Source organism: Schistocerca gregaria, chromosome 2, assembly GCF_023897955.1.
Source record: "Schistocerca gregaria isolate iqSchGreg1 chromosome 2, iqSchGreg1.2, whole genome shotgun sequence".
NCBI lineage: Eukaryota > Metazoa > Arthropoda > Insecta > Orthoptera > Acrididae > Schistocerca > Schistocerca gregaria.
This window is the reverse complement of record NC_064921.1, coordinates 196,749,544-196,772,658: the sequence shown is the minus strand read 5'-3', so window position 1 is coordinate 196,772,658 and position 23,115 is coordinate 196,749,544. Positions and strand designations below refer to the sequence as shown.

The 23,115-nt window shown below is 39.8% G+C and overlaps 1 protein-coding gene across 1 annotated transcript in view; it reads right to left on the bottom strand.

The window, feature by feature from the left end:
* LOC126336665 (kinetochore protein NDC80 homolog) overlaps positions 1–23,115 on the bottom strand; it is a 176,871-nt gene that overhangs the window by 48,060 nt on the left and 105,696 nt on the right. Inside the window, exons 10-12 of the mRNA XM_050000612.1 lie at positions 19,927–20,132; positions 19,500–19,706; positions 19,293–19,397 (exon numbers count right to left, since the gene is read on the bottom strand). Coding sequence (XP_049856569.1) covers positions 19,293–19,397; positions 19,500–19,706; positions 19,927–20,132 — 518 coding nt within the window. The remainder of the gene's footprint in view (positions 1–19,292; positions 19,398–19,499; positions 19,707–19,926; positions 20,133–23,115) is intronic.

The following is a 23,115-nucleotide window of genomic DNA, read 5'->3' as shown; positions in this document are numbered from 1 at the left end:
GCTTCCTGTTCCTTCCAGTGAGTGGTCTTCTCCTGTTGTCGTCGTTGCTAAGCCCAATGATGATATTCGTCTATGTGGCGATTTGAAAGACACTGTAAATGCTCAATGCCTCATCGACACTTACCCTTTGCCTCGACCTGAAGAACTGTTCACTAAACTTGCTGGAGGCCAGTATTTTTCTAAACTTGACCTGTCAGAAGCTTATCATCAACATCCTCTCGACGCTGCTTCCTGGTAGTTTCTGGTCCTTAACACGCCTTTCGGCCTCTATCAATACCAATGATTGCAATTTGGGGTTGCCAGTGCCCCTGCTCTCTTTCAGCGATTCTTGGAACAATTATTGCTCACTGTCTCTGGGTGTATAAATTACATGGACGACATTGTTGTCACTGGCTCCACCACTGAAGAACATCTTCAGAATCTCCGCACACTTTTTCATGTCTTACAGACTGCCGGTCTTAAGTGTAATCTTCAGAAATCAAAATTTTTTCAGGCATCTATCACGTACTTATGGTTTCAACTCTCTCGGGATGGTATTTGTCCGCTTCAGCAAACTGTCACTGCGATCGATGCCCTTCCTCGCCCTACATCTGTTAAGGAACTGAAGGCCTGCTTGGGGAAAATAGCATACTATCACAGATTTTTACAGTCTGCTGCTTCAGTGGCTCAGCCATTGTTGCATCGCCTGTTGCATAAAAACATGCCTTTTCACTGGTCTGCGTCATGCGATGCGGCTTTCCAGAAATTGAAGACTATGCTGTAACAGGCCCCGAGCCGGGCTAATTATTGACCTGGCCAACATCTTGTTCTTGCCACAGACACCTCTCAATATGGGGTCGGTGCAGTCCTTGTGCACCATTTTTTCTTACGGTTCTGAACAACCCATTGCTTATGCCTCCAAAATGCTCACGGATGCCCAACAAAAGTATTATCAAATTGAAAAAGAAGCTTTGGTCGTTATTTCTGCAATTCATAAGTTTGGTGTTTTTCTCTATGGATCCAAATTTCATCTTGTTATGGATCACAAACCACTTGTTTCCTTGTTTCATCCATCAACGTCACTTCCCGACAAGGCTGCACACCGCCTCCAGCCTTGGGCTCTTTACTTGTCTCGTTTCAATTATGAGATTCATTTCCGGATGACGGCTAAACACGCAAATGCTGATGCACTGTCTCGCCTTCCCATGGGTCCTGATCTGGCATTCGATAGGGACGAACTTTTGTGTTTCCACCTGGATGTTGCCGAGCAGTGGGTTGTGGACAGGTTCCCCATCACTGGGGACCGGCTGGCAGCTGCTATGGGTTCTGATCCTACCATCTCCCGGGTTTTACACTCTATTCAGATGGGTTGGCCAGATCGTCTGTCCGCTAAGACTTCTGATCCGTTGCGGAACTACTACGCTTTGCGTTACCGCTGCAGGGCTAGGGATGGTGTTATCCTCCTTTCCACCGACAATGCTTCGCCGCGTGTTGTGGAACCTGCGTCTTTGCGTGCTTCGGTCTTGTGCCTCCTTCACCAAGGGCACTGGGGTGTCTCTCGCACAAAATCTCTGGTGCGCCGTCATGTGTACTGGCCCGGCATCGATTCTGAAATCGCACACGGGGTCACTGCCTGCGGCCTTTGCGCATCACTGGCCGCCGCCCCAAAGTCATCTTTGTCACCGTGGCCTTCGCCTGAGAAGCCCTTGGAGCGAATCATGCTGACTTCGCAGAACCTTTTTTAGGTACTTATTGGCTTCTCGTTATTGAACTCTAACTTTCCTTTCCTGCTGCACATTGCCTACCACTGCGTCAAGCACAAGTGCTCTAGCTCGCATTTTCTCTTTGGAAGGCCTTCTCTCTACTCTTGTTACTGATAATGGACTGCAATTTGCCTCTTCCAATTTTGCAGATTTTTGTGCCCGTCATGGCATTATGCACGTCTTGGCCCCCTCTGTTCCACCCACAGTCAAACGGTGAGGCTGAACGACTGGTCCGCACATTTAAGGCTCTGATGCGGAAACTCCTGACTTCTTCTTCTTCTGCTGCTGCTGCTGATAATGATGATGCACTTCTCTAATTTCTGGCTTCTTATCGTTTCACCCCCATGGGCGACCACAGCCCGGCTGAGCTCTTATATGGCCGACAGGCCCCGCACAGTACTTCATTTTCTGCGGCCCTCCACCTCATGGCCGCGGGTGCCTTCACTTGGCCGGTTCACCACCGGCGACCTTGTATGGGTACAGGGATATGGCAGGCGGTCAAAAGGGAGTCCTGGCCGCATCTTACGACACCGTGGTCGATGCCTGTATCAAATCCAGATGGACATGGGTGTTGCAGTGCGTCATTCGGACCAGCTTCGGCCTCGTGTGCCGGCAACACCTGTTCCGGATGCCGCTACACCACCTTCGGCTATACCTGACGCTCGGGATCCTGGAATCTCTCATTACTCACAACACAGTCCTCTCACCATCATCTTGGTGCCAGCACAAGAATTGACGCCAACAGGAGCTGTACCCATGCAGGAACCAGATTGCCACCGTCAGTTGGAACAACTCTCTCGCCTCCTCCTCCTACGGACACGGACACATCGCCCATGTCTCCTATGTTTACAACCGGACTTGCCGCAACGGGCAGATTGGTGTATGGGGCCCCAACCGAGGCAACCCCCACATTTCCTTCATTTCGACCCGTTACCGTCGGGGATACTTCCGTTGTATGGGAAGCCTCCTCCTCGAGACTTTTCGGCCAGTCAAACAACACCTATGGACATTAGCAATCTACAGACCACCTCCATCAAGACATGTGCAAAAAACTTCAAAGGGGGGAAAAGTGTTGTGACTCGCCAATCTTTCAAAGTTCTGCCGCGCAGTTACGCGTGTCCTCTGCATGCGGCACTGTCTGCACCCATGCAGCAGCAGCAGCACCACCTAAGCGGCCAGCCAGCCAGCAGTCGCTAGACTCGGACTCAGTTCGGATTTGACTGTTAAAGTGTACACACATCTTACTTTGTTTACTTGATCTGTGACTTAAATGTATTGTGTCGTCCTTGAAATATATTTGTTCGACTGGACGTTACAACAAAAACATAGAGACTACATTACCCAAAAAAGAGTAAGACATTTAACACAAGGCCCATGGCCTGATCATTCATGGCCTGAGGATTCTCAGTGGGTTCAACAGATCCATTCACAGCATTTTATGGCTTGTAGCTAATGGGAATGACTAATTTCAGGCTGGCAGGTGTTACAACACTATTAGTTAATGCTTCCTCCACTAGTTTGTACCCCTTATCAGTCAATATATTGTATTTTATGAACTGTGTAAAAGCTGTTCTGTTTAGACATGGGATTTTATTGTCTGTATCTTGGACAGAAAATAATTTCACTAATTATCTGGAGCCTGCTGAAGATTTGCTCTCATAACTGGTACATTATTCCAGATTATTGTGGCAAATTAACAAGTAAGAACACAAGTGTTTTCGGCACATTACAGCAAAACAGAAAAAAGCTCCCCAACTTGTAAATGAAGAGGGGTGAATATGTAAAAGTGGTCAGAGACAAGCAGATGTTTATGAAATGGAAGGTCAAGAGAGAGAGAACACGGAGGGCAGCATACTCCATGATTATGCAGTTAAAGTAGTAAGAATGGCAATGTGCAAAAGCTCAGATTTGTCATGGATTATAAAAAGAATATGGGTGGTGTGGACATGGGTGATTCCCAGTTAAAGACCTACCACATAGCCATGAGCAGACTAAAAAAATGTTATAGATAACACAGGCCAACAATATTATTTTAATTTTATTTTTTACTTGATGGCTGATCTTTATAGATTTTTATTAGCTGAATCCAAATCTAGCCATAGTTATTTTATATTACCCCTAGTTTTTGAGCAATATGCTTTTTATTATATAGTATAAAAATCCTTTGCTGTACAGTAAATGAGGAAATTAATGAAATGCTTTGTTACAATGTAAGCATGATTTGTATTTACAGTAAGCTAGTTAAAACAATGATGTGTGTTAATAGAGGTTTCACTTGTCGGCTGGAATCGGTTTGTATTTTCTTTCTCTTTTTTCTTTGAATCTTCTTGTGTAGCTTCTCATCAAAGTGACCAACAGTAGCCCCTCACCATGTTGGTGTTCCAGTCGTCTTGATAGGGGTTTTCCATCACTTACATGTCCTGGTGAAAACGCTCTCCTTGCTCCTCACTAACATCACCCATATTGCCCGGGAAGTAATCAAGATGACTGTCCAAAAAGTGAAATTTCAGCCTCATTAAACATCCTAAGGTTTTATTTAAACTTCTTTAACATTGTAGCTATAATAGAAACATATTCTTGGTCTTTTTCATGCCTTAAGAACTTTGGAACGACTCGTTTGAATGATTCCCATGCTTCTTTTTCATTTAAAGTCATTGTGGATTCAAAGTTAACATCAAACATCAATTTTCTAATGTCAGGTCCGACAAAGATGCCTTATTTTATTTTAGCTTTTGAAAGGTGTGGAAACTTTTGGCAGAAATCCTTAAAAAATGGTGCATCTTTCGGCAAAGCCTTTACAAACTATTTCATTAGGCTTAACTTTATATGTAGAGGTGGCAGGAGTACATTTTTTGGATCTACAAGGGTTTTGTGTAGAATGTTCGTTATCACCAGGTTTTAAAGACTCCCTCACAGGCCAGTTCTTTCTGCACCAGTGTTGATCCCTGGCCCTACTGTCTCATTCACACAAGAAACATGGAAATTTGGTAAAGACACTTTGCTGACCAAGGAGCATGCATGTTACTTTTAGATCACCACATGTCATCCAACCATGAGCAGAATAGCCTATTTCATTTAGCACTATTGCTACATTTTCATAGCTTTCTTTCATATGTACAGAATGTCCAAGAGGTAGAGATGCATACATGTTACCATTGTGTAATAAAACAGCCTTTAAACTAGTTTTGGATGAATCAATAAACAGCCTCCAGTCTTCCTTTTTGTATTCAATACCAAACTCCTTCATCAGACTGGGAATGTCTGAGCAGTACACTAAATCACCTTCTTGTTGAAAAAACTTGGAAAATCGCTGCGCTCTCTTTCTATACATGTATATGCTGGTTCCAACTGCCAATACGTTATTTTCTTTTAATCTAGAGCCAAGCAGTTCAGCTTTTTCTTTCGTTAAGCCCAGATCCCAAACCAAATTGTTAAGCTTGGTCTGAGTACACAATATGGGCTTTAGACTTTCTGTATTACAATGGAATTCACCATCAGCTGGTTCATTTAAGTCACACTTTACATCAGAAAATACTTATGTTGGAATAGAATTAAAATCATCTGGTGGTTCAGGAACCGGCAAATCTACACCATGCCCTACTGGTGGGATGGCAGACTGAAGGTTAGGGTAGCTTATTACCTTCTTGTTTTTTGAATTATGACCAGTAATATCAACACTGCAAAAGTAACAATTATCGGAATGATTTCTTGGCTCCCTCCGTATCATAGGAAAAGCATATCTAAAGGCTTTTTTCTCCTTTTTTTGACCTTTTTCTCAGCTCTTCGACACACACACACACACACACACACACACACACACACATAAGATACCTTATGAGGCACCCAAGATTTATCTTGATCACCAAGTTTAGATCCAAAGTATGATAGATAAATATTTTTCACAAAGTCCGCATTGTTTCTTTGGTGTTTCTTAATCACAAATTCACCACAAATATAACAAGAACTGTCAGCATAGTTGTTACAACCACAATCAGACATTGTACCGGGCGCATGTACACAAAACGGGAAAGTGAGGTTAGGTTGACAGTAAACAGAACATCACCTGTTAACACAAAAACAGAATTGACCATTTTTTTGCCAGCAAATGTTTTTTTCAGCAGTGGTACCAACGTCATCTACATTCATTACACCTCCTTTTTAAATTATTTTAACTATATAAAAGCTGTTAAATTCTTTAAAAATCGCTTAATTTAATAAATTTAACTGTAAAATGTGAAGAAATGGTGGGTGATACAGTTTTTTAAGTGTCATCTTTGGATTTCCCATCCTAAAAAAACCCAATAAGAAGGTATTTTCAGCAAAAAAGTTTTTCCATCGTTGGCCCAATTTATTGGATACTGTATGCTTCAATGCATTCATTCTGTACAAAAAACCATGACAGCAAAAAAATTTGAATTCATGATTCATTCGGGGAAGAATTGGGTGTATGCATTCTGCAACAAGGATCATCAACTGGATGACCACTTCTGGTGGCACCAAAAACAAATCATCCTACAACCAGGCATTTTTCAGGATTTTTGACAAAGAAAAATAAGAAAAAGATCAAGAAGACAAGAAGTATGTGCGAGTACAAGCCTTCAAAATAAGACATCTTATTGGTGTGGAGAATGTGGAGTTACTCTGAGCAGCACCGTGTCTCCTGTAATATATTCTATTCGTTCTTAATCGACTTTCGTTTTGGTCCATAAACAAAAACAACCAAAAACCAGCAAAGACGTGTGTGAAGAGTGAAAAGGGCATATGATGTGACCATGCCAGCAAGCCTTGGGGGAGGGGGGCGGGGGGATTACCAACTGGGGTAGAGGAGTGCATGAAAAATATCCACTTAAGGCATTATTACAAGTAAAGCAAAGCTGAGATCAACCTGGTTTGACAACAGATGTGCTTTAGTAAGCATGGTGTTACTGGAGGTGGTATGTCATTTCCTTCCTCCAACCTTTGAACTAACTTATACAGCTAGTTTTAGTGAGGACATACGTACCACTGAACCCCATCCTTAAACATTCAATTAAAGAACATAAATGGTCACCTTATAATATTTGATTGACTCTGTTGTCACACATGTATAAATTTTGCTTACCCTATTTTCATCTTCACTTACCTACTGCAACCTACTTCTATTTGAATTTGCTTGCTGTTCTCAAATGTGTCTGTCTATAATTTGTGCATTCCCTGTCCCCCAATCAAATTGACATTCCCTGATGCTTTACATCTTTATCTACTTATATACTCTGCAAACCACTTAAGTGTAGGGCAAAATGTACTTCCCACTATAAGGGCTTTCTCCTATTCCATTCATGTATGGGTAACAGGAAAGGAATGGTTGCTCAAATCTCTCTGTGTGTGCTGTTGTTAATCCAACGCGATCTTCAAGATTCCTAAGTGAGTGGTGCATAGGGGTTATTAATACATTCCTAGACTCATCACAAAGTTGGTTGCAGAAACTTTACAAGCAATTTTCATGGGATAATTTCCATCTATTTTCAAGTTTTGGTATCTGTTCAATATCATCTGTTAGTCCTATCTGGCAATAGTGCCACACACTTTAGCAATATTCTAAGGGGGGGGGGGGGGGGGGGGGAACACAGATGTTTTGTATGCAAACTATTTGGTAGACTGATTGCATAAGCTGTAGTCTGCCACCTGCTTCACCTATGATTAAGACTATGTGATCATTCCATTTCATGCTCCTACAAATTGTTAAGCCCAAGCATTTGTTATGTGTTGACTGATATTATGGTCATAGGATACAGTGTTTTTTCGTTTTGGCAAGTGCACAATTTTACATTTCTCAACAACTGAAGCATGTTGCCAATCCTTGCACCATTTGGAAATCTTATCAAGATATAACTGAATATTTGTGCAGCTTCTTTCATGCATTATTTCGTTGTAGATAACAGTGAAAAGCCTGAGGCTGCTATTAAAATTGCTGTGTCATTATCACACAACATGAAAAGCAAGGGTGCCAAACAATTCCCTTGGGTACACCCGAAGTTACTTCTGCATGTGATAATGACTCTCCAGCCAAGATAACTTGCTGCATCCTTCCTACCAAAATATCCTCAATCCAGTCCTGAATTTCACTTGATACCCCTTAGTTTGATAAGCGTATCTATAGTACTGAGTCAAATGCTTTTTGGAAATTGAGGTATACTGTATATCGTTTACTGCCTTGATCAATGGCTTTCAATATTTAATGTGAGGAAAGTGCGAGCTGGGTTTCGCATGATCTATGTTTTCAGAATCCATGCTGATTGGCACAGAGCGGGTCATTCTGTTTGAGATACCTCATTACAAATGAGGTAAGAATATGTTCCAAGATTCTACAACAAATGGTTGTCAAGGATATTGGAGAGCAGTTTTGTGGAACACTTCTGCTTCCCTTTTAGTAGAACAATTGGCCATAGTTTTTTCTTTGAGAGATCTATGGTAGATTACATTCACAGAGGGGCTAACTTAGCTGCAAATTCTCTATAGAATCTGACAGATGCCACTGAACCCTCGGGCTTCATTCAGTTTTAACAATTTCAGCTGTTCAACACCACTGACACTAATATCTATTTTAGCAATCTTCTCAGAGGCACGAGAATTAAATTATGGCAATACCCCCGGGTTTTCCTTCATAAAGGAACATTTGAAAACAGAGTAAGCTTCTGTGGAAATTCTTGTCAAGTACAATACAAAACAAGGACGATTCTCATGCGCAAATTTCAGTGAAAAAAGACGCAGAGGGCATACGGAGTGGAAAATCTGTAAACAAATACATTTGGAAAACAGTTACGTACAAGAAAAAGAACAAACTCGAAAATTCCGGTGTCTCATCAAAACAGGTTGATGAAAAGGAATTTCTCGTTATTGGCGATTCCATACTAAAAAATGTGGTAGTTCCGAACTGTGATATTGATGTTCGCCCTGGCATTCAACCTCAACAACTCGCAAAACATTTTAAGAATATCAAAAAGCATGATTCTAACTCCAGAAATAATAGTGGTCCTAAGACAAATTTCAAAGCTGTTATAATACACGCAGGGACAAATTCATTACGAAGCAACAGCCAGGAAGAAATAATAAATGAAACACGAAACGTAATCCACTGTGCCAAAACTGTTTATACAGGCTCAAGACTGGTAATCAGTGGAATTTTACAAAGAAGATCGGTGAGTAATACTCACATAAACAATTTAAACAGTGGCATTAGGGAACAGTGCGATGAACTTGGTGCGATTTTCGTTGACCCAAACAAATTCCTGAGTGACAAATGTCTGGGTAGGGATGGTGTTCATTTAAATAGACTGGGTTCAATGACTTTTAGTAAAATGCTCGTTGATGTCTGTAAAATAATCAAAAATAAGGGAAACTGATACTGTCTGTAGGGGGTGACAAATCAAAACAACCTTCTCTAAATAATAATAGTGAAAGTAATCGAAATGTAGAAGCTTCTCAAGGATTTTTGGAGCCTCAGCAGGACACGACACAGAATATGACTAAAAAACTTTCTCATATTAACAAAACACTAACTGTGATGCAAGTGAATTTATGTAGCATTAGGAATAAATTGTTGGAATTGGAGCATTTCTGCGTTGATAAGAAAGTAGATGTTATTTGTGTATCAGAGCACTGGCTGAGGAGTAATGAGGTAGATTGCTTTATTCCTCAGGGATTTGTTGCTGCAGATGTGAAGTGTCGGGAAGTGAAAAAAAATGGGGGGGCAGGCATTTTTGTCAAAGAGGGTACAATATTCAGAAAAATTGATATTAGCCCATACTGTTCTGAAATGGATGGGGAATTCACCTGTGTAAATCTTGTGGATCATAACCTAATTATTGTAAGTCTCTACAGATCACCAAGGGGTGACATGTCTGTTTTCTTTGAGAAATTTGAATTAATAATGGAAAAGTTGTTAAAATCTAAATCAAAAATTGCTGTCTGCGGGGACTTCAACATAGAAATGGGAAATGATTGTGAGCAAGCCACAAAGTATTTTTTCAACCTCCTCAGAATGTTCAATCTATATTGTAGCAATAGAAATGCCACACGTGATGGAGCATGTATAGATAACATCATTGTTAACTTTGATAGGGATTTGTACACTGTCAGTATTGTAGGTGGGGGATTTGCAGACCACGATCCAATACTCCTCACACTCAACCTGAACAAAACTAAAGGACTCCCCTCCAACACTAGTGCCAATGCTAAGGAAAAGGTGACTTGGGTTAGAGGGCAGAAGGAAGAATTGGTATACCAGTTCATTCAGAAACTCAGAGATATTAACTGGGACTGTGTATATAACTGTCAAGTGGGAATAAATAAGACTGAAGCTGCTTTTGAGAACTTCATTAAAATATATTTAGATTTGTGGTATTCTTGTTCTCCTCTTATAAAAATCAATCATAAAAGTCGACCTAAAAAGAAAAACATTAAGTGGTACACAGATGAACTTACCAATGTGAGGGAAAATATGTTATCATTGTACCACATGTATAAAAATTCTCTTAAATATGGAACGGAGCAGAAAGATGAATTGTACAAAGCGTATCTTGAATGTAAGAGAACCTACAGAACTAAGCTTAGAATGGCAAAAAGAACAGCATACGAAAGATACATTGAAGGGGCTACTAATAAGTGCAAAGCTGCATGGAATGTTGTTGCACAAGAGCATTGCAGGAATGATGAACATAGCGTAGCTCTTGACCCAGATGTGGTCCATCGTTTTTTCATGGACTCTGTAACTGATATTAGGAACAAAATTGAAACAACAAACACTAATGCAAGTGATCTACTTAAGCAAACAGAAGCTGGGAACTATACCTTTAAATGGAGGACGATCACACCCACTGAGATCACAAAGGTAGTGGCAAAATTCTCAAACTCCAAGAGTATGGACTACTCTTGGTTGTCCAATAACATAATTAAAAAAACAGTCCATATAATTAGAGAACCATTGGCCTTTCTGTTTAATAGGTGTCTAGAGTTTGGAGTTTATCCTACAACTCTAAAAATATCGAAAGTTATCCCAGTGTATAAAAAAGGGGACAAACAAGATCTCAAAAATTACCGACCAGTTTCAATAGTTCCCATTTTCTCGAAAATATTTGAATCTCTTATTTATAACCAACTAAACTACTACTTTGAGTCACATAACTTACTCTCTAATAGTCAATTTGGCTTCCGCAAGGGAAGAAATACCACCAATGCTGTTCTTTCAATTGTGAATGAAGTAATAACAGCCTTTGAGAATAAAAATAAAGCATCACTTCTTTTATGCGATTTAAGTAAGGCATTTGACTGCATTTCTCATGATATCTTACTTGCAAAACTCAAATTCTATGGTGTACAAGACTCTGCATTGGCAGTAATTGAATCATACCTAAACAATAGGAAGCAGTTTGCCTCTGTCGGAAACAAAGACTCACAATTGCTAGATGTTAAGACAGGAGTTCCACAAGGTTCTGTCCTTGGGCCCTTCCTTTTTATAATTGCAGTCAATGATTTACCCCATTGTATCCCCAATACTGTTATCTGTTATGCTGATGACACAACTTTGCTTGCTCAGCATGAGAACATGTCAGTTCTGGAAGATATGATGCGAGATGGCCTGGAAGCGGCACTAAATTGGTTCTCATCAAATACACTGCTTTGCAATCCTGATAAAAACCAGCAGATTATACTTGGATTGTCAAAAGAGATAGAGGTGAAAGCAGTTAAAATTCTAGGAATTCATGTAGATTCTAAGTTAACGTGGGAAACACACATCAACCATATCTGCACAAAATTGTCTCGAGTTATGTATTTAATGTGGAAACTGAGAAGCCTAGTGACGAAAGAATATTTAAGAGTTATTTATTTTGGACTCTTTCAGTCACATATAGAATATGGACTGCTGATATGGGGACACTCTCTTCACATCACTGAAGTTCTAAAAATTCAGAAGAAAGTGATAAGGGCAATGAGCAATTCTGGTAGATTAGAGCACTGCCGGCCACTGTTCATTCAGCTGAAAATATTAACAGTTATTAATCTTTATATATACACCTCAGCATTGTATGCAAAAAACAATATAGCAGATTTCGAAATGAGAGAAAACATACACCACCATAATACCAGAGGCAAAACAAAATTAGACATACCTAGGCACAGGCTGACAAGAACAGGAAATGCCCATCTAATCAATAGTATAAAAATATTTAATAAACTTCAATTTTCTTCTCGGTCGGCTCACATAAGTAGCTTCAGGAGCAAGCTACTAAAATGGTTACTCATCAATCCTTTTTACAATATAACAGAATTTATGAATATAAAATCAATTGACATTAATTTTTAAGTATTTCATTATGTGATGTCACTGAATGTATTTATCTTATGTTATGGTGTATGTTAGCATCTATGGGTACTATTTGCAATGTTCATTTAGCTTTAAGATATTATTCAAGGAAAGTGTTATATTATATCCATGTAAATTGCCTATTCCACCTCAAGTGGTCAATGGTGAATAAAGAATATGAATATGAATGAATATGAATTTGTTAATCTCAATTCCATTTCCTGCCTTGTTCATGGGTGATGATACAACAACTTTGGTGCTACTAGCAGCCTCCACATGCGACCGGAATTTCTGTGGGTTTCTGAAAGACCACTGAAGAAACTTCTACTGTCTTGACAACCAAAGATTTTTCATCTCCCTGTCAGGACTTCTTTCAGTTATTTTGTCACTTTTGTATGTGGCTGGACACCAGGAAAAACTTACATAAACAAATTTCTCTTATTCAGAAGCGCTTAAACGCTAATGCCAGTCTGCAAACCAGCCTGGGTGGCACAGCGGTTCTAGGCGCTACAGTCTGGAACCGCGTGACTGCTACGGTTGCAGGTTCGAATCCTGTCTCGGGCAAGGATGTGTGTGATGTCCTTAGGTTAGTTAGGTTTAAGTAGTTATAAGTTCTAGTGGACTGATGGCCTCAGAAGTTAATTTCCATAGTGCTCAGAGCCATTTGAACCAGTCTGCATTTCACATACTCTCTACTTTGGCCATCATCAGATTTTCATTGCCCACATGACAAAACTCATCTACTACTTTATTCCCTAATCTAATTCCCACACTATTGGCCGTTTTAATTGCACCACATTCAGCCATGCGTTTTTTTCCTTTTTGTCATTCACCTTACACTCACTTTTCAAAACAGAAATTGTATAGCATCAAGGATGGGCTACAACACTGTCTATATTATTTCTCAACTGCTATTTCCCTTTCAAATCCTTTAACTCCTTATAACTGTTATTATACATATGGTAGACAATCTTTTGTTCTCTGCATTTTTTCTCTGCAAACTTCTGAATTTCAATGAGTACATTCCAGTCAACACAGTCAAATGGTTTCCCTACATCTACAAATGCTATAATTGTACATTTACCTTTCTTTAGTGTATATGCAAAGGTAAGTTACAGGATCACTGTTATTTTGCAAGGCCCTACATTTCTTTGGAACTTAAACTGATCTTCCATGATGTCAGCTTATACCATTCTTTCCATTCTTTTATAAATAATGTGTGCCAGTATTTCACGACCTTGACTTACTAATCTGACGGTTCTGCAAGTTCCCTCAAAATGCCAGTTCTCACTTATTGTTTAGAGACATGTGCCCTACTAAAAAAAGTCTACAGAACATTTCAAGGGACAGAAATAAGACTTCTAAAAACTATGAACCTAACTACTAGAAAGGGCAAGATCAAAAATCATGTAAACAGGAATACAGCCAGCATCAAAGCTCCTATTACTAGAGTAATAAAGAAAAATAAACTGAGAATGGACAATAAATGACAGCTACAAAATATTCTGAAACAAAAGTCTCAGTCAAAACACCATGTAAAAGGCTCATAAAATGCTGGACAGATGCAGTGAAATCAGGTGTGGAGCAGAGAGAGTTGCAGTGGGAGATGTCTCGGAAGAGAAGCTCTATGAAGACAGGAGGATATGGCAAGCACCTGGGTATCACACACAGGAAACTGGAATTGTAAAACGATTAAACTGTAGTGCTGCTTCCCAGACTTTGGGCAAAAATCATAATTATTTAGCAAAAGAAATGAGGAATTGTGTGGAAGCTGCTGTGAAGTGTGTTGTTAACAGACTCGAGTCAATAGTTGCCAATGTGGTCTCAATAAGAGACACACAAGGGGATTGTGAAGCCAGGAGAGTACAGCAGTAAACTGTAACACAAAGTGTGTGATGGGTAAAGCGACTATGTTCGAAGTTTTAGTAAAACAAATGCGTGCCAGAGGCATATAAATAAATCAAACTCAAGGCAGGCATCACCTCTCATTGCCAGAAACCAGCAGCAGCACCACAAAGTCAGGGCTACACCGAGATTACTGGGTATCACCAGCAGCAGCCACGGGTTCAAGACTGGGCTGTGCCTATTGCCAGCACTAAGTTCTTCATGGGACTTTGTGCCACAGTCCTGTCAACCTGCTGTCCATGCTTGCTGCTGTCACTGGCACTGAGTTCGTGTGGGCCCTGGGGCCACTGCGCCAGCCACGGACGTACTTGTGCCAGAGGGCAGCGAGTCGTATACCAAGAACAGTTGCCTTTGTGCGCTGCCGCAGCTATGCTAGCGAAGTGAGTGGTCATTCAGCCTCCACAATGCTGATGAAAGTAGTGTGCTGCTGATGTCAATAGCCGTGGCCTCTGAAGGTTGCTGGTCTACCAAAGGCCTTCTGTCAGCATACACTGGCTCAACAGCCAGGGTGGATGCTGCTGCCAATACGTTAACGCTGGCTGGAGACAGAGAGACATGGTTGCCTCACTATGTCATGCATTGAAATCAATAAATGATCGTATGGCACTGATGACCAGGAGACCCCACCTGAAGAAGTTTGGCCACCAAGTTGCAAATATTTTTAGTTGATGCCACACTGGACAACTTGGGTGTTGATCATAAGGACACACAACACCCAGCCCCAGAGCAGAGAAAATCTCCGACCCGGACAGGAATTGAACTGGGGCCTGCTGCATGGCAGTCAGACATGCTGACCACTCAGCTAAAGGGGCAGACAATAGAACTCATTCTGAACTATCAATTATGTTTCCACTGGGCCCACCAGCCCATCACTCACCCTGATCCCTTCAAAATGATGTGTCCCCAAGGATCTCAGTAGTTCCGAGGGAATGTCATCCACCCAGATATCCCATTTTAATTTAGGCCTTACTGTGCTCTGTCACACTCTTCTCACAGTATCATAAGCCTCTTGCACCTTTCATCACACCCTTCTTTTTAATATGGAGCTTGTGTGACATCATGGTACCAATTTATTGGTCTGCATCTCAGCCAAGTTCTTGGTGCATCAGTAACTTCTGTACCATTGCTGTTATGCTTCCTGTGGAGTCTATCCTTCAGTGGGACAAAGTGATGGGAGTCAGATGGTGTGAAATCCAGGTTGTAGTGGGGATGGGGAAGAACAGTTCACCTTATTGCCTTGCATTATCATGGAGGAGGAGGAGTGCGCACTATTTTGTGGCCAAGAATGTGCTGTAACCATTTCTTCTATTTCCTGTAGCAGTCTCACAATATATTTAGTCTGACTATAAGGGAGAACTTCGAATATAATAACCCCTTCAGTGTCCCAAAGGCTATACCCAAGACTTTAACAACTGATGGCACTGTTTTGAAGTACTACTTTGAAAAAGATGGTGTGTAGTGTCACTCCATTAATTGCTATTTTGTTTCAAGATCAAACTGGTGAAAGCAGGTTTCATTGCATGTGGCAATGTTTGACAAGACATCACCACCATTAGCCTCATAACATGCAAACAATTCAGTAGACATTTCTTCTTTCCTCTTTAAGCTCTTCAGGTAGGCATCTGGGAACCCATCAGGCACAAACTTTTGAGTACACTAACTGGTGGACAAGTGTGTAAGCACCACTGACAGGGATGTCAAGCTGGGCACCAAGCTGTTTGACTGTTATTCATTGATGACATCAAATAAGTGCATCTACATGCTACAACACTGCAGGCATCTCCAGCTGTGTTTGGGTAGCCTGAGTGTGGGAGATCAGATTTTCTTCTCCTTGTTCTATTGACGACACACAATTCACCATGTGACTAGTTTTTATACACTGCCTTGTGTCCGTAGACATTCTGTGAACACCTGTTGATATATGGTTTTCTTCTAAAAGGAAGTCAATAACTGCTTTCCGCTTGGAATGTACCTCAGTTTCAGACGCCATTTGTAGGCTGGTTATTGCACTGCCATTTACCCCGACAATTACTGGAAATATACAAGATGATGAGAGAATTTTTCAGGATGTTACAAACAAAATTACAATTTTGTTTGAAATTAAAATTGGCCAAGAAACAATGGGTTGTGTTACTTACTGAATGGCTCTCTTAATGAAAGAAAAGAGGAACACTGAAGGAAATTTGAAATCATGCAAAAGGTACCTGTATATATAAGATGTTCTCAACAATTATTTCCTTCCATGTTGTTATGCAAATATTTCCTTTCAGAACAATGGAATCAAAAAGCCATTGTATATTCCAATCAATCAATTTTGCACTGAAACAGCTATATTGACAGATATCAAGTCAACAATTCAGCTGCAATAGAGACAGCAGCAATAGCACCATACCGAGAGGCCACTCTGAGACCACTCATGATGTGGGCCATGCCACTCATAATGGTGTAGTCTTAAGCACATCGCATAGAGCCCAGAACCTCATGATATGTCAACCACTCTACACTGTGCCTGCCTCAGCTTTTATTACGATCAAGGACACTGCTTATACTATGTACTGTGCTTGGATTGTTGATACGTCAACCACTCTACACTGTGCCTGCCTCAGCTTTTATTACGATCAAGGACACTGCTTATACTACGTACTGTGCTTGGATTGTTGCTACACAATTATACTGTATGCTGAATATAGTGCTTGTAGAATAAACCACACCTTGGTTAATTCAAAACTAAAATTGGAGTATGTTTTGTTTAGCAAAATTATGTTGTATGATTAGGATTTACATCCAGCAAGTGCAAGCATGGAAGATGGACAACGGCAGAAAGCTGGGGGATCTCCTGTAGGGACGAAGTACAATGGGAGACTGCATGTGTCCCCAGACTGCTACACTAGCTGTGAAGGTCCTACAGAAGCGCTGAAAAGTTATCCCAACAGGACTCTGATGAAGCTACGATAGGCCTAGAAATCGAGTAGTGGACAATCAGTTGGCTTAGAAGTGGAATGAGCTTCAGAAAGCATCGATATAATAGACAAAGACCCAACTGTAAACATGGATTGCCATTTGAAACAATGAGTATTGAGACATTGACTGGGAAGGTGGAAGAGACGGTGGATACAATGGAAAGAAGGAAATTGGATTTGTTGGGGTCAGCAAAAACAAGGTGGAAAGAAGAAGGAAAGAGAAAACTGAGAAAAGATTATTGATTATTTTGGAGTGGGAATGATGATTGAAGGAGAAATGGAGTGTTGTTAGTAGTCAGAGATGGGTTGAATGAACTACAAAGAATAAATGACAAGATGATGATAAAACCATCACTGAATGGAAAGATCATGGACATATTACAAGTGTATGTTTCATAGGTGGGGCACACTTCTGCAGAGAAACAAGAATTTAAAGAGAGAATGCAGAAACAGATGGCAGGAAAGAGTGTGGCAGTAATGGGGAATTTAAATGCACGTGGTGGGAAAGAAAGGCAAGGGTATGACACTGACCTTGGACTAGAGGGTTAGGGTGGGCGAATTGAAGAAGGTGAAAAACTTTGATTTTTGCCAAAGAAATGGTTGGTTGGAACACATGTTTCAACAAAAGGAAAGCCATGAGATTAAGTGGTACAGTAATGACACGAGTACAAAGTCAGTAATTTACACTATTTTCTATGATAGTGAAATGAATATGAACATCACAGATACTGAGTTGATATACTTTAGATAATGACCATAGACTGCTAATAATGAATCTCAGAGGAGCCAAGTATAAGAAAGGGACAGAAACTAGGATAGGTGTAATAAGCGTGTGGAAGCTGAAAGAAGAAAAGAGCAGGTTAAAGTATCTCAGAATAGTACAGGAAAATTTCCCAATAGATGGACCAAAAATAGTGGAGAGGAATGGGGAAGATTTAAGAGGACATTAGTAAAGTCCACTGGAAGCAGTTTGTCACAGGACAAGCAAAAAGTGACAGAAGGAAACGTATGATTCCAGAAAAGGACAATACAGACAAGAGAAGAGTACCAGACTAAAAAGAAAGAGGCAAAAAGAGTGGTGGTAGAGGAGAGAAAAAGGTGGATGGAAGAGTGGACCGAAATGATGGAGGAGCATAATGAAATTTCAAAAAAAGTCCTATATGGGATGGTTAAAAGTAACAAGTGCAATGACATGATTGACTATGTTCAAATGGTGAATAAAAGTAGTCAGGAGGAAGAAATTAAGAGGAACTATTTTGTGGTGGTGGTGGTGGTGGTGGTGGTGGGGATGTGGGGTGGTGGTGGGGGATGGGGGGAAGGAGACCTGGACAAGGAGAAAAACTGAGGAGGAAGAAAAGGAACTGGAAACAGAAAAAGGAATTAACATAGAGACACGTAGAAGATGCACTGACAATTAGGAATAGCATAGATTGCTACTCACCATAAAGACGAGCTGCAGACAGGCACAAAGAAAGGACTGTTACACATTGTAACTTTTGGCCAAAGTCGCCTTCTTCTTTACTGAAGAATGCTTTGGCCGTTAGCTATAATGTGTAACAGTCTTTTCATTGGGTCTGTCTGTAGCTCAACAGGTCATCTTTATAGTGTGTAGCAATCCATCCTTTTCCAAACGGTTTATTTTCCAACCTGGAGGTTCTATTTTTACAAGATACTTTGAAAAAGATGAAAGGAGGGAAGGCACCAGCCTTGGATTATCTGAGTGTAGAGGTGATGAGAGCAGCAGAAGAGTTGGGGATACAATGTGTATTGAGTGATGTAAATTGTATGGGAAGTGAGGACTCCTGAAGATTGGAGAAGGGAGTAACTGGACCAGTCTTCACGAACAGTTACAAAAAAAAAAAAAAAAAGAGCTCAAAAGGGGTTATATGTATCATGCATAATATGCATATAATTTCCAGTCCTGACTTATGGCTCTGAGGCCTGTGTTACAAAAGGAAGCAAGGAAAGCAAAATACAAGCTAATGATATACAATTTTTTAGAAATAGTAGTGAAGTGTCAAAGATGGATATGTTTTTCTTCAGTAACTCTAGGATCCTGTTCATTTTTTCCTGTAGGAAAAATAGTTTGCATGTAGCAAAGGAGGGAACATGAAAACCTTGTTCAGGAGTTTTGAAGACTGAAGGCCAGGTATAACACTGAAGGTTGCATAAAACAACATTGGTAAGGTTTGCTGAATCACCATTTATGTATGATAGCAGTTTTATAAGAGATGAATTTTGAACTGCCAATGATGTAATGTTAGTGATGTAGTTATTTGTTCATAGCCAAAAAAACTAATTTACACTCTATAAAGCAACACAGTTCATGCATGTACACATTACCTTCTTACTGTCACTTCTCAGTTTTTGCAGACATTCATCCAGATCCTGCAGATGACGTTTCCCATTTGTTTCATCTTCCAGTAATTGATCAAGTTGTTCCTTCCACTGGAGGGAGAAAGACATTTAAGTATTGTAATAAATACACAAAAACTTAGAATTATCATCATTATTAGTATCTGAGAAATAAAAACAATTAAGGTACAATACCACGGAAACTTCTTTCTTAAGGTCCACAGACGACTTTCCTAGATGAAGCTTTTTTGAGGCAAGTTGTTTTTTAAGATTACGCAGCTCAGTTTTTGCATATTTCCAGTCCTCAAGATTGTAACGAGATCCTATCTTGAGACCAGATACTTCAGGTATGTTGACTTTCTCACACTGAAACTTCTTCAGCTCTACGTAAGGATTATCAACCTTTTAAAAAAAAAATTGAGAAGTTACACCAGCCATTGGAAAATTTGCAAATAAAAAACACAAGTATTTTTGATGAAACACACAAAGCCTTGTGTAGAATAATAAGCTCACAAAAATGGTATAAAGCATTTTTTTTTCACGTCTGCGACTGTCTTAAACAATGTTCAGTCATAGAGTCACCCATTTCTCTTACTAAAATTAAAATACCTGTCAAACAAACCTCTGTTTTAATTTTTGCAATCTCTTGATCAGTCTTGTATGATGATGTCTTCAGTGATGAGCACAGCTCTTCGGCATCTTTTATTCTCTGCCGCAGTTCCAAACATTCCTGTAGGTTTTTCTCTTTATCTTCTACGGTCATTTCCTGTGTCTTGCATATCTCTTCCAACCTCTGAATATCTTTTCTTTTTTTATCGTTATATTCCTCTGAGAAGAAACAAATTAAGTTATGCATGTATGTATCATATCACATTCCATAGGTTCATACAACAGTTATCTCCTACTGGATGTGGAAGAGTTTCCTATTTATTCTAACAACAATTTTCCTGTAGAACAAGCCAATGTCCGACAAAAATAGTATTGGAAAATATAATTTAATTGGATAGATAAAAAATCGACTCACTAAGCGCTGGCAGGAGAAAACAAATACAGACGTATTAGAAGTTTGCAAGCTTTTGGAGCCACTGGCTCCTGCTTCTGGCAGAAGGGCTGAAGTGGGGTGAAAGAAAAGGACTGGTGAGGTTTAGAAAAAGGGGCAGAGTTTGGAAAAGGCACACAGAACCCCAGGTCAGGAGAAACTTACAGAACAGGTTGAGAAGGACAGTCTTTCTTTCTCATCCTGTCCAGTAAGTCTCCCCTGTCACGTAATTCTGGATGGCTTTTTCAAACTCAACCCCTTTTCCTAAACCTCGTCAGTCCTTTTCCGTCATCTTTCCTTATTCCACTTCAACCCTTCTGCCAGAAGATGGAGCTACTGGCTCTGAAAGCTTGCAAACTTCAATACTTTTATATGTGTGTCGTCCTGCTTTTGCTTAGTACCTATCCAATTACATGACATTTTCAAAAACTGATTATGTTCATAAATACAGTATTAGGTCATTCAATGCCAAGTGGCCTTCAGGTTCCTGCATGACCATCATGGATTTTGATAAAATTTTTGTGCATGTATTTGCACGTGTTTCCTATAAACATTGTTATGGTTTCACAATCACCAATTCAGTACTTGCGGAGGTGCACTCATCTGTATGATCACATTTAATAACTTTCAACCAACAGCAGTAACGGGTGGGTTTCTTTATCAATGCTTCCCAAGCCTGATAGTGACTTTTTTTACATAGGATCCCAAGCCTGATGATACATTTCTTTAAGTGTCAAGGGCAGAGCTAGAAGAGGACTCTTAAGATCATAAACTTATATTTACTTCAGCTAAATGAATTTTTTGGCTGTTTCGTTACTTTGCAGTTGAATGTCACGAGAAAAACTTGAGTGCCAACCACACAATGTCACTGATGGTGCTGAAATAACTGAAATAAGATGCTGTTCCAGAACCCAGCACTTGTCACTTTTTGATGTCCAATAAAATTAATTTTGTTGGATATGTGAGTACATAAAGTTTATTACAGCATCCTTCTATACAGCAGAAGTCTCTAATATTTTCCAGTCCATCACTTTTTCATAAATGTATTTCTTCTTTGCTGACAGCAGCAAATTTAATGCTCTCAGTGCAGTGGTGAAACACATCTTTAAGCATAAAAAATTACCTATTAACGGGCAGTTAGAAAGTTTTCTCTCGTAGCTAATCATTTTGTTGTATATCTGATCCATCACAAAGTGAGTTTCTGTGACTGGCAGCTAAAGAATTCCTTTTTGCTGTCATTCCAAAGTCTTTTGCAACAGCACAAACTCAGAAAATTTTTGGAAGTCTTGTACTGGGCCATCACTGAAATAACAGATGTGGGATATCTGAACAAACTGTTTTTCCACAGTTGATAAGCTCCTTGAAAAACATGCATCACGTCGCAGACAGTCACTGACAACGCAAAAACTCTCAGATTACACTTTCTGATTTTTGGAGGAAACAAACAACAAGTAGATGGACTGTTGCTCCACTGTTCCCAGTGGAAACTTTGCACTGCATTCTGAATAATAAATGAATAATTTTTGGAAAAATACATTAGGATAATAAGTCTATCTTCCTTTAGATCAAATTTAAGAACTTCACAATGCAAACTTTGGTGTTTGGTAATGTAATGATGGCATGATGGACTCTAAAGTTTTGTTGCTACTTCTTCAATAAATTCATCTAATGTCATTTGCTTTGTGTCCTGATCATATGGATTGCTTATACACAATAATTTCTTGTCCATCACACTCTATGAAATAGCTGGCAACTGAAGATGCTACAGCTTCTGCTCCATGACACTTTTCATGGCACTGTATCATGCATTTTTTAGATTCCGGACTGCAGATTGGGTTGGCGTGAAAATCCTTAAAATTTTTACTTAAAGCTGCTTCCCTAAAAATAAGCTCCATATTTTGATTAACTAAACCAACATTCCTGCATGAATTCTAACTAATTCAACTGTTACATGCCGTTTTGGTCTAAGTTCACAAAATTCTGATAACCTTGTTTCTGATCCATTTAAATTTCTGCAGCAAACAAGACACTTCCCATACAGAGCAAAGTAACAGTCTTTTCTGCAGATATGTCTTTGTGCCTGAACGTCTAACTGGTATAAAATCCTTTTTTCAGAACATACTCTGCTAAACTCATAATTTTCAAAAGAATTTTGCACTCTACTAGTGATTTCTGCTGGTAATGGTAACTGTCAATTTTCACGAAGTGCTAGAATGTCCTTCTCTGCCTTAAGTTTTCAGCTCACTTTACTATCCTTCCTCACACTTCAAAACGTGTCGCCATTTCTCTCATTGGATTCCTGCACCTTGCCTTTCACATCAGTCAGCAAGTGTGCATGGTCAGCACAGTTACCACATTGTTTAATTTTACTGGTTTGTTCAATGTGGCAATTTGTACCCAAAGCATTTGCTATTTGATTTTCAATCAAACTCTGTACCCTCTGATACTTCTGCTTCACGTACTGGCGCTTATATCTAGTGCTTACAGTTCATTTTGTGTGAAATTCTCATCAGCCTGACAAAACTTCCTACAGATATTAATTTAATGCAGTGTTGCTAGCTGGACAGATATTTGTCTTGGCTTTATATAATGAACATGCATCTTCATCTTCTTCTGCTCCCTTCTGTGTTTCTATTCAACCACAGAAGTACTAATTTGAAAATCACCATTGGCTAAAATTGTAATTTAATGAAATTATGCACATTGTATAACACCAGAACAAAACATTCAACAAAAATATAAGTATGTAGCTAAGCAAATAATAATTAAAAC